This window comes from Panthera uncia, chromosome C2, assembly GCF_023721935.1.
Source record: "Panthera uncia isolate 11264 chromosome C2, Puncia_PCG_1.0, whole genome shotgun sequence".
Taxonomy (NCBI): Eukaryota; Metazoa; Chordata; class Mammalia; order Carnivora; family Felidae; genus Panthera; species Panthera uncia.
Window position 1 is genome coordinate 2,494,704 of NC_064810.1, and position 11,472 is coordinate 2,506,175.

Here is an 11,472-nt window from a genome sequence, read left to right on the forward strand (position 1 = left end):
CCCCCCCCCCCCCCCCCCCCCCCCCCCCCCCCCGCGCCCCGGAGAATGGCTGCCGGACAGGGGAAGCTTGGTTCCCGGCCTCAGTTGAGCTGTTTCCTCAGCAGTAGTTGAATCCGGTCAATGGGAGTCCAGCTGGGCCTTGATGTGCACTCAGGGGCTGGCCGGGAGAGTCCTCCTGGCAGTGGCAACCTTTGAACTCCGGAGAAGAAAGAGCCCAGCTTTCCTGGTGTGGGCGGAGCTGTCGGAGGACATCTGACTTGCTTTTCGTGGGACTGTGCTGTCCCTGTGAGGTCAGACGAGGCTCCCCACAGAGGGTCTGCCGGTTTTTAGTGTGTGACCTGGCTGTCCCACGTGTGTGAACTTGGCCTACATGAGGTGCGAGTTCACCTGTGCTGAGGGGCATTTCGGTCGCTCGCCCGTGGTTTCGTTTTCTCTGTGTGTTTTCTTGTGTGCGCTCCTTTCACAGTTAACAGACTTGGCATGTGACTGCCCATTTTTTGTTATCTGTGTTTTTGATTTGTTAGCGAAGAGTTGCTACTTTTGTGATAGCAAATGGAAGCTGTTGCAAACATTGTATTATTTCAGGAAACTTTGTAAAGAAAAACTGATAGTATGTTTCAGTTAAAATCAGAAATGAACTACAGAGGATTTTGAAGGAATCCTGAAAGCTTTATGCTCGGTACTCTGTTAGGTAGGAGTATTCACTTTAAACAGGTAACTATATCAGGGTTTGATTATTGTTCCTTTTTTAAAAGCAACTTTATTGAGACGTGTTTTGCATAACATGGACTTAATCTGCTGTAAAAGTGAAGCTGGAACATTTTTAGTAACTGCACGCAGTCCTACAGCTTTCGCTACAGTGCAGTTTGGTTTTGGTTAAAAGGTTTCAGAAAGAATCACAGATTTGCAGGAAGGCACAACAAGTCCAGGGGAGTCCCTGTACCCTCCACCCAGTTTGCCCCCGTGTGGCGTCTTGCATCACTCCGGCACAAGGTCAAAGGCGGGAAACTGACACTGGTACAACCCACACAGGCTGTCTGGGTTCACTGGCTTTACCTGGGTTCGTTTGTATCTCCTCAAGTGTGTGTGTACGTGTGCACACACGCTCAGTTCTGTGCCGTTTCAACACATGTGTACATTCGCGTATCCGTCACCAGCACGTTGAAGATACCAAACAAAGATCTCTCCGTGCTTCCCTGCTACAGCCACACCCACCCTGTGCCCCGTACTTGGCTCCAGGCAACCACCTGCACATAGTTGTCACACATGAATCTCTATCATTTTAGGGCGCCTGGGTGGCTCAGTCGGTCTTCGGCTCGGGTCATGATCTCATGGTTTGTGAGTTCGAGCCCCACGTCAGGCTGTGTGCCAACAGCTCAGAGCCTGAGGCCTGTTTCAGATTCTGTGTCTCCCTCTCTGTCTCTACACCTCCCCTGCTTATGTTCTGTCCCTCTCGCTTTCAGAAATAAATGAAGATTAAAACAAAATTTAATCTCTATCATCTTATTTCAAGAATGTCATGAAAATGGAATGTCATGAAAATGACTTTTTCCGCTCAGATTCATCCAAATCGTTGCTTGGATCAATAGTCTGTTCCTTTTTATTGCTGTGTAGTATTCCGTGGTATGGCCAGATCACACTTCGCTTAACTGTTCTCTCCTGGAAGGAGTTGTTGGGTTGTTTCCGGTTTTTCGCTATTAGGAGTAGAGGTGCCATAAACATCCGTGTATAGGTTTTTGTGTGATTGTATGTGTTCATTTCTCTGGGATAGATGGCTCAAGAGTGCGGTCACTGGGTTCTGTGCTAATGCATGTTTACTGTTGTGAGAAATTGCCAAGTTGTTGTGCAGAGTGGTGGTTCCAGTTTACATTCCCACCAGCCATGTGTGAGTGATTCATTTCTTCCACACCTGAATTGGCATTTAGTATTATCACTGGTTTTATGGTAGCCATTCTGGTAGGTGAGTTGTGGCTCTGATTTTCATTTCTCTGGTGGCTGATAATGCTGAGATCTTCTAACACGCTTATTTGCCATTGTATATCCTCTTCTGTGAGGTACCTGTTCACGTCTTTTTTTATATATAAATCTTTTTAATATTTATATATGTGTATGTATATATATATTTTACTGTTGAGTTTAAAGAGTTCTTGATATATCCTAGACAAAAGTCTGTTACTGGATGCGTGGTCTGCAGATAGATTCTCCCAGTGTGGAGCATGTTGTTTCATCATCTTCGTGGGGGCTTTTATGGAGCTAAAGGGTTCAATCTGGGTGGCGTCCAGTTTGTTAGCTTTCCCTTCCATGATCAATGCGCTTAGTGTTGTAGGGACTTTTCTTGTAGCCCTTGGTCCTAAGGACTTTTTTCCCCTAGCGGTTTTATATTTTTATATTTCACAGTTACGTTCACAATACATTTTGGGTTAAGTTTTGCATAAGGTATGAACTTTGGCTGAGGTTCTTTTTTTCTGGGTCCAGCTGCTCCCATGCTTCGTGGGAGAGGTGATCTTTCCTCTTGTAGCTCTGCCAGCGATCGCTTAGCGTATTTGCCTGGTCTGTTCTGGCTTCTCTGCTCTGGCCCATCGATCTGTTCTTCCATCAGAGCTCACCGTCTGATTACTGTGGCTACATAGTGAGCCTCAGCATTGGATAAAGTGATTCTTCCCGTCGAATTTTTCTTTTCCAAAATTGTCTAGACAGGTCCTGTGCTTTTCCAAATACATTTTATCATAAGATCATCTGTCTCTGTAAAAATTTTTGCTGGGATTCAGATGAGAATTGTGTCATTTCTGTAGATCAGCTTGGGGAGAACTGTTGTCTCTGTTGCATCTCGCAGTCTGCAAACAAAGCATGTGTTTCCATTTACTTAGGTTGTCTTTAATTTCTTCCATCAGTGGTTTGTAACTTTCAGCACACAGATCCTACACGGTTTGTTAGATTTTTACCTAAGCGTTTCTCTTTTTTCCTTTCTTGATTCCAATGTTTTAATTTTTATCTAACTGTAAGCGAATAGCTGAATTAGTAGAACGTTCTAAAACTCCAGATTGGCTTTTCTTACACCAGAAAAGAGTGATCAATTTAACGGGCGAAGACAGGGGATTTCTGACAACCTCTCACCCGGCATGCAGCTCATCTAGATGGCTCTCTCTTAACTGCAAAGTGACGCTCCCTCTTGCCTTTTCCAGTACTGCTCTTTAAAGGAACCAGAGACACTGACCCCTAGTAACCAGTCTGAGATGTAACACACTGGGGGTTAGTGGACATGCCAGCCTCTGGCTGTCTTGGTGAGAGACGCTGTCATGAAAATGTGACCTAGAAGATGCCATTATGCACAATTCCCGACTTGGGCTGGCTCACAAAGGCAGAGGCAGTGAATCAGTTTTTTGTTTTTTTGTTTTTTTTAAAACCTTCCTTAAAGATTCTTTGATGCTCTGCTCTATTACTGTAGACCTGGTCTTTTTACCTGAAATTTTTGTTAAGTTCTGGGTTGCTATTATGTTAACAATTTGATGATCCCATCCTAGTACCAAAATGTCCCCCAGAATGGAGTTCAGATTTGATCAAAACATAAATCGGGGTGTGACACTGTAGAATTATAAAGGGTAGGCAGAAGGAAAAGTCATCCTGAACCACTATGTGATGGCTCAGGTCTCGTCTGTGAGAATGGGAGTGGGGAAGGGGGGACATCTACGTGCGTCACTGAACTTGAGAGTACTGCTGGGGACCCCCAGGACACTTCCATCTCCTGGCTTCCCTCTGCTTCCCAGACAGCTGCTCATAGAGCTGGGCGCACAGCCATCCCATTCAGCCTGGTAACGCATGCTGGCCGTCAGGGGCCTGAGCTTGCACTTTTTGCAGGCAGATGGCACTTCGAGTTTACCACAGCGGTCTCCAGATTGGTTGCCGAGAAAGGGCTCGGCATACTTCAGTGGCCCATTCTGCTCATAAACCAGCCAGACGTAAAGGTGAAGGCCTCGGGAGGCCCAGATCCCACGTAATCGGAGAGGACTCTGCCACTGCCGATGTCAGTCGTTGCCCTTCATGTTGACCACCAGAAAATGGTGCCATTCCCTGTATTTGGGGTCCTTCCTGCTGGGAGCGTCTGGGTCTGTCATGACCAAGGGGCGGCGTTTGCCTGGATCGGGGCCTCCCGTGCGATCCTGGTGGGCCAGTTCCTTACCTGGGTGGGCGTCCCCCTTTGTCCACCTCATTGACCTCTGCCCCAGCGTATTTGACCTTCAGTGGGATTCTGCAGCTGCCTGTCTGCTTCCTGCAGGCTCAGAGTCCCAGGCCACTTGCTCAGGTCTCCCGGTGTTGCAGGGCTGGGCCGGGCAGACAGCGGGGAGTCTTGGCAAGGCCCGGGCCTGTGGCACTGACTCAGAGCACTCTGCAAACTGGCCCCGGGAGGCATGGGACCAGCGGCCAGGGTGCTTTTCATTTTCTGTGGAACAGTTTTAAATGATGTTGTATTTTTTTAATTTTTATTTATTTTTTTAAATGTTTGTTTTTGAGAGAGAGGGAAATTTCGGGAGAGAACACACGGGGGAGGGGCAGAGAGGGGGAGACAGAGGATTCGAACCAGGCTCAGAGCCTGATGTGGGGCTTGAGCTCACAAACCGTAAGATTATGACCTAAGCTGAAGTCAGACGCTTAACTGACTGAGCCACCCAGGTGCCCCAGTGATGTTGTGTTTTAAATTTTAGGTTTCATTTTGTTGTTGTTAATGTATAGAAATGTCATTGCTTTGTGTGTGCTGATCTTGTAACTTGTGACCTGGCTGAAGTCACTTATGAGTCTAGAAGTTTTATTTACTTTTTACTTTTGCTTTTACTTTATTATTATTTATATTAATTATATTAATTAATTAATTATATTGTTAATATATATAATTAATTATATATTTAGTCATATAATATAATATATAATAATATAATAATATAATATAATTAATATATATAATTAATATTATTAATTATACATATGTTATTATATATATGTTTATTTTTGAGAGTGAGAGAGCGTGAGTGGGGGAGGGCAGGGAGGGGGTGGACAGTGGATCTGAAGCGGGCTCTGCGTTGACAGCTCTGTGCTGACAGCAGCCAGCCCAGCATGGGACTCGAACTCACAAACCATGGGACCATGACCTGAGCTGAAGCAGGATGCTCAACCAGCTGAGCCCCCTAGGTGCTCCTGTTTTTTAATTTAAAAAAAGTTTATTTCTTTTGAGAGAGAGAGGGAGAGAGAGAGAATTCACACACAAGCAGGGGAGGGACAGAGAGAGAAGGAGAGAGAATCCTAAGCAGGCTCTGCATCGTCAGTGCATGAGGCTCAATCCCATGAGTCATGAGATCATGATCTGAGCCAAAATCAAGAGTTGGGCGCTTAGCCGACTGAGCCACCCAGGGGCCCCAACTAAGAGTTAAAAAAAAATTCCTTGAGTTTTTTTTTTTAATGTTTATTTATTTTTGAGAGAGAGAGAGAGGGCGCATACGTGTGCATGTGTGTGTAGGGAGGCAGAGATCTGAAGCAGGCTCTGTGCTGATGACAGAGAGCCTGATATGGGGCTCGAACTCATGAGCCGTGAGATCCTGACCTGAGCTGAAGTTGGATGCTTAACCAGCTGAGCCATCCAAGTGCCCCAAGTTTGTCTGTCTTTCTTTTTTCTTTTCTTTTCTTTTCTTTTCTTTTCTTTCTTTCTTTCTTTCTCTCTTTCTCTCTTTCTCTCTTTCTCTCTTTCAGACAATCATGTCATCTACAAACAGGGACAATTCTGTTTCTTCCTTCTGCTCTATGTACTTTTTGTTTCTCTTGTGTTATTACACTGTAGGGAACTTCTGACACTATGTTGAATAAGAGAGACAAGAGTGGACAATCTTGCCTCGTTCCTGATCTTGGGGGGAAAGCAGTCTTTCACCATTAACTATGATTTTTAAAAAATAGAGCTTTTTTTTGAAGTTTTTATTTCAATTCCAGTTAACATGCAGTGTAGTATTAGTTCCAGGTGTACAATATAGTGATTCGACACCTCCATACATCGCCTGGTGCTCATCACAAGTGCCCTCCTTGATCCCCATCAGCTGTGTCACACCCCCCCCCCCCACCTCCCCTCTGGTGACCATCAGTTTGTTCTCTGTAGTTAAGAGTCTGTTTCTTGGTTCACCTCTTTTTCTTTTCCTTTGCTCATTTGTTTCTTAAATTCCACATATAAGTGAGATCATATGGTATTTGTCTTTCTCTGACTTCTTTTGCCTAACGTCATATATACTCTCTAGCTTCATCTATGTCACTGCAAATGGCAAGATTTCACTCTTTTCTTATGGCTGAGCAATATTCCAGTGTTCACAGCAAAACTGGAAAATAGGGAGATATTCCCATGTACCGCCTGCCCCCATTCATTTGTAGCCTTCCCCATCATAAACGTTAAGTATGATTTTAGCTAGTGTTTGGTAGATGCTTTTTATCAAGTTGAAATTCCCTTCTATTCCTAGTTTGCTGAGAATTTTTATCACGTGTGCGTGCTGGATTTTGTTCAATTTTTAGAACGTTTCCATCACATATCTGTTTGTAGTTAGTCCTTGCTCCAGCCCTAGGCAACAACTGATCTGCTTTCTGTCTCTATAGATTTGGCTTTTCTGAATATTTTATAGGAATGAAATCATACAATATGTAGTCTTGTATGTCTGGTGTAATGCTTTGGAAGTTCGTTTATGTTAGCACGTGTCAATTGTCCTTTTTATTGTACCATATTTTATCTGTTCACCAGTCGGTAGACATTTAGTTGTTTCCAGTTTGTGACTCTTGTGAGTAATACCGCTGTGAACATTCACGTACAAGTGTTTGTGTGGACGTATACTCTAGTCTTTTTTGGGCAGGTACCTAGGAGCAAAGTTGCGGGTCATGTGGTAAGTATATGGTCAACTTGGTGAGGAGCTGCCGAACTGTTTATCAAAGTGAGTGTGCCATTCTGCATTCCACCCAGCGATGTGTGAAGGTCCTACTTTTTCTGTATTCTTGTCAACACTTGGTGTTGTTGGTCCTTTGAATTACAGTCATGTTGGTGAGCGTGTAATGGTGACTCATTGTGGTTTTAATTTGCATTATCCTCATGTTGAGCATCTTTTCATGTGTTTATTATTCATTTATATATTTTTTTGGTTAAATACCTATTCACATCTTCTATTTAAATTGTTTTATTTGTCATTGAAACATATTTGACCTACAATGTTACATGAGTTTCAGGTATACAATCTTTTGACTATTTTTAATCGGATTGTTTATTTTTGTGTTGCAAGAGTTCTTTATATTTTCTACTCATAAGTCTTTTTTTTCCTGTACAATTTAGAAATAATTTCTTTTAGTCTATGGCTTGCATTTTTACTTTCTTAATGGTGTCTTTTGAAGAGTAAAAGTTTTAAATTTTGATGAAGTTAAATTTGCTATTTTTTAATGGATTATGACTTTGTTGTCATATCTAAGAAATATTTGCCTAACCCAAGGCCACAGAGGTTTTCTTCTAGAAATTTTACATTTAGGTCTGTGATTCATTTTGAGTTACTGTTATTTTTATTTCTTTGCATATGACCATCTCTCTAGTTGTTTTTGTGATCGTTTGTCAAAGAGACTACTTTTTCCATTGAATTGCCTTGACACTTCAGTTAAAATCAGTTGCCATAAATGTTAATGTTTCATTGATCTGTATGTCTGTACTTATGCCAGTACCACACTGGTTTGATTTCTGTAGCTTTCTAGTAAGTTTTTGTGTTTTGTTTTTGAAATCAGGCAGTGTTATTTCCTCCTTAACATTGTTTTTCTTTTTATAAGTTTTTTTTTTTTTGCATTTCCATACGCATTGCAGAATCAGATTATGATTTTGTACAAACAAACCTGCTGAAATTTTGATAGGAATTGCATTGACTCTGTAGGTCAGTTTGGGTAGATTACCGTTTTTCCAGTATTGACTTTTCCAGCTCATGAACATGGTATATGTTTGCATTGATTTAGATCTTCTATATTTTTTCTCAGTAATGCTTTACAGTTTTTACAGTTTTGTACAGGTCTTGAACTGCATCTTTTTTCTTTTTTCTGTTTCCCACTCTTCTCATTTTCTTTTTTGAATTTGTCATTTTGAAATTGGCCTTGAGGTGGGGTAGAGTAGCTTGAGCTGGCTGAACATCTTTTTTTTTTTATTTAAGTTTTTATTTATTTTTGAGAGAGAGAGAGAGAGAGCGAGCGAGTATGCACAAGTGAGAGAGTGCACAAGTAGGGGAGGGACACAGAGAGAAAGGGACAGAGGATCTGAAGCAAGCTCTGCACAGACAGCAGAGAGCCCGATGTGGGTGAACCATGAGATCTGACCTGGACTGAAGGCAGATGCTTAACTGACTGAGCTACCCAGGCACCTCTTGAATTGCTTTTCTTAAGTTTATTCCTAAGTATTTTTTTTTTTTATTTATGATGTTACTGTGAATGGAATTACTTTCATTGAGTTTCTTTTGATACAGTACTGTATGTGCGGCCCTGTGTTGGGGCATGTCTGCATGCAGCCACCAAATGTGACCGTAGTGAAGACCATCCTGTCCGGTCGTTCTCAGCAGCTACTGATCGCTCAGCAGCGATCTTATTGAAGAACTGTCATAACCAGACTAATTGGGACGCAGACTGCTTCAACTGTGAGAGAGGCTAGAGTTGCTAAAGCATATGCCTGATGTAGGTTTGCACGCATTCCCACTACTTGAGTGGGTTCAGCTATAGACACCTGAAGAATGAGTCTAGGAGTCCAGACTCCTGTTAGGGTACAGCGAGCGTTTGTAATCACCTAAGGCAACATTAGCATGTGTCACAGGTTCAGTGACCATCCTTCTCCTAAAGTGAGTGCGAATATATGTGCTGATGTATATGAAACTCTGCATACTAAATACATCATCCCTAGTAGATGTGAATGGCCACCCTAGGCCAAATTATGAAGTCAACAAAGTTTGATTTGTGGCCCATTTCTTCCTTTTCTTTCCCCTTGATTTGTCCTGCATTCACCTCTCCAAAAGAAACCCCTAAAACATCTAAAATACTTTAACTTTGAGGGTTGTTGTTCTAATCATGCTTTGGTATAGATGTATTCAACCAGGTTTCTGTATTTCTTAAGTTGATCTCTTACCAAGTAAGGAAATGCTCTCACCTTTTGGGGGAACTGCAGGTAACACCAATAGTGCAACCAGCGGTGGTGGTTGGGAGGGTCAGGAAGCCCTTTCCTGCCCAAGAGCTACCTGAAGTGAACCTTTAGGACTGTTTGCGTGGTCAGAGGGACTATCAGGACGATAGTTCATTGCTAAGCGGCCCGGCTGAAACTTGCCAGCTCTGTTCTTCAGAAGCCGCCGGTGGCCTCCGTCTCGGTGTCCCACTGGTGCTCATCTTGCTATGCATGGCTTGCCTGGGAGGCCCTCCTTTGCACTTCTCCCTGCCTCTGTCACATCTGTCCCAGCTGGGCTTGGCTGTGCCAGGTGGTGTGTTCCCAGTGGGGTGAGCCATCTGGAGGTGACTGGCTCTTCTACTACAAATGTTGCTCTGCGGACTGCTGTGTTCGTGGTTACTTCATTGAGGTGTCCCAGGCGCCATTGATTCTGGGTGTGGCCACTGGGGGCCTGAGGCTCCTTATGTTTCATTTTACTTGAAGTTGAGTCTTGGCAGTATTTATGTTTTTTTTTTTTTTAATTTAAATGTTCATTTATTTATTTTTTTGAGAGAGAGAGTGGGAGTGGGAGATGGGCAGAGAGAGAGGGAGACACGGAATCCAAAGCAGGCTCCAGGCTCTGAGCTGTCAGCACAGAGCCTGACGCGGGGCTTGAACCCACGAACCGTGAGATCATGACCTGAGCGGAAGTCGGACACTTAACCGACTGAGCCACCCAGGTGCCCCTTGGCGGTATTTATAAACTCTAATACAGCAGTATGTTCTTTTTCCAGAGTGTTATTTTTCAATTTTTCCTCTAAAGTTAAAAAAAATATGGGTTGTAGCTAAGGACCAGTTTTCATTTGCCAACTGTTTCCTATAACTCCGTATGCATTGTTCTCAACCTTTGAATGAGAAACACAATAGAGATATCTCAAGGGTGAATGGTGTTTATTTTGCTGATTTTGCTTTGATTTTAGGAGAAACTCGCTCTCCGACAGCAGCTGCATGAAGCAAAGCAGCAACTCCTGCAACAGGCAGAGTATTGTACAGAGATGGGGGCGGCAGCCTGCACGCTTTTGTGGGGTGTCTCCAGCAGCGAGGACGTCGTCAAGGCCATCCTGGGAGGAGTAAGCATGGCCCCTCGGCTCCCTACGTATCGTGGATCTGGGTTTATGGAATACCGAGGGTACAGTGTACCTGCTGAGGCACCTATGGGTGACATCCACATCTTTTGTTCACGCATCAGGCGTTGGCACACCCGCTGTGCAGAGTCCAGCATAAGCTGCTCTAGGTGGTGTGTCAGGTCAGTGGGATAAGGTCCCTCATCTCCCACAGTCTGTATAGTGCTCGCGGAGACAGTGCCGCTCCAGTGTTGTTACTTGGCATCTATACGCGTTTGACAAGGTTTTTATTTTTTTATTTTTGTCTCAATGTTTGTTTATTTTTGAGAGAGAGAGAGTGTGTGAGCAGTGGAGGGGCAGAGAGAGACACACACAGAATCCAAAGCAGGCTCCAGGCTCCAGGCTCCGATCCGTCAGCACGGGGCCTGACACGAGGCTTGAACTCATGAACTGTGAGATCACGACCTGAGTCGAAGTCGGACATTTAACCGACCGAGCCACCCAGGTGCCTTGCCTTTAACAAAGTTTAAAGTGCTTTTATATACGTTACGCCATGGGTAACATAAGAATTAATTTGTTGAAAGTGGTATGTTTTTTTAACATACCTATGTTAATAGTACACACACACACACACACACACATCCCCCGAGAGACTTCCCAGAGGAAAAGAGATTTGAAGTGGGCTTTGATTAACTTGCATAGGTGGCAGTGGCAGAAAATGGGGAGGGTATCTCAGGAGGAGAGAGAAATAGCCTAATCAGAAGCCTGGGGTGAGAAGTCTGAGATTTGTTTTAGGGCCTGTGTGTGGGTCAGTTGACACACAGTGGAGGGGCAGCGTGGTAAAGTCGTGGTGAGATGACGCCCCAGAAGTAGGGTGAGATTTTGGAAGCCCTCAAATGCCAGGTCATAGATTTTTTTTTTTTTTTTTTTCAGGTCATAGATTTTATCTGGTGGGTGGTAAGACTGGATTCCCTGAGGGTTTTGAGTAAACGAGTGGTGGGGCAGGAGACTCTGGGAAGACTATCCTGACCGTGAGTGAGGGTAGATGGGAGGCGGGCTGTGGGCGTGGAGGTGGGCCAGGAATACCAGCCCAGAGGGCCCTGTGGTGGCTTGGGCAGCACCTGGTATAGGGAAGGGGCCAGGGTTGGCGGGGGGGGGGGGGGGGGGGGGGGGGGGGGGGGGGGGGGG

General features: G+C 44.2%; 1 protein-coding gene across 2 annotated transcripts in view; it reads left to right on the forward strand.

Annotated features, from left to right (window-relative positions):
* Positions 1–11,472, forward strand: part of HSF2BP (heat shock transcription factor 2 binding protein) — a 93,019-nt gene that overhangs the window by 16,962 nt on the left and 64,585 nt on the right. For both annotated transcript variants that reach the window (XM_049627773.1, XM_049627774.1), the window contains exon 5: positions 10,141–10,290. In XM_049627773.1, coding sequence (XP_049483730.1) covers positions 10,141–10,290 — 150 coding nt within the window. The remainder of the gene's footprint in view (positions 1–10,140; positions 10,291–11,472) is intronic.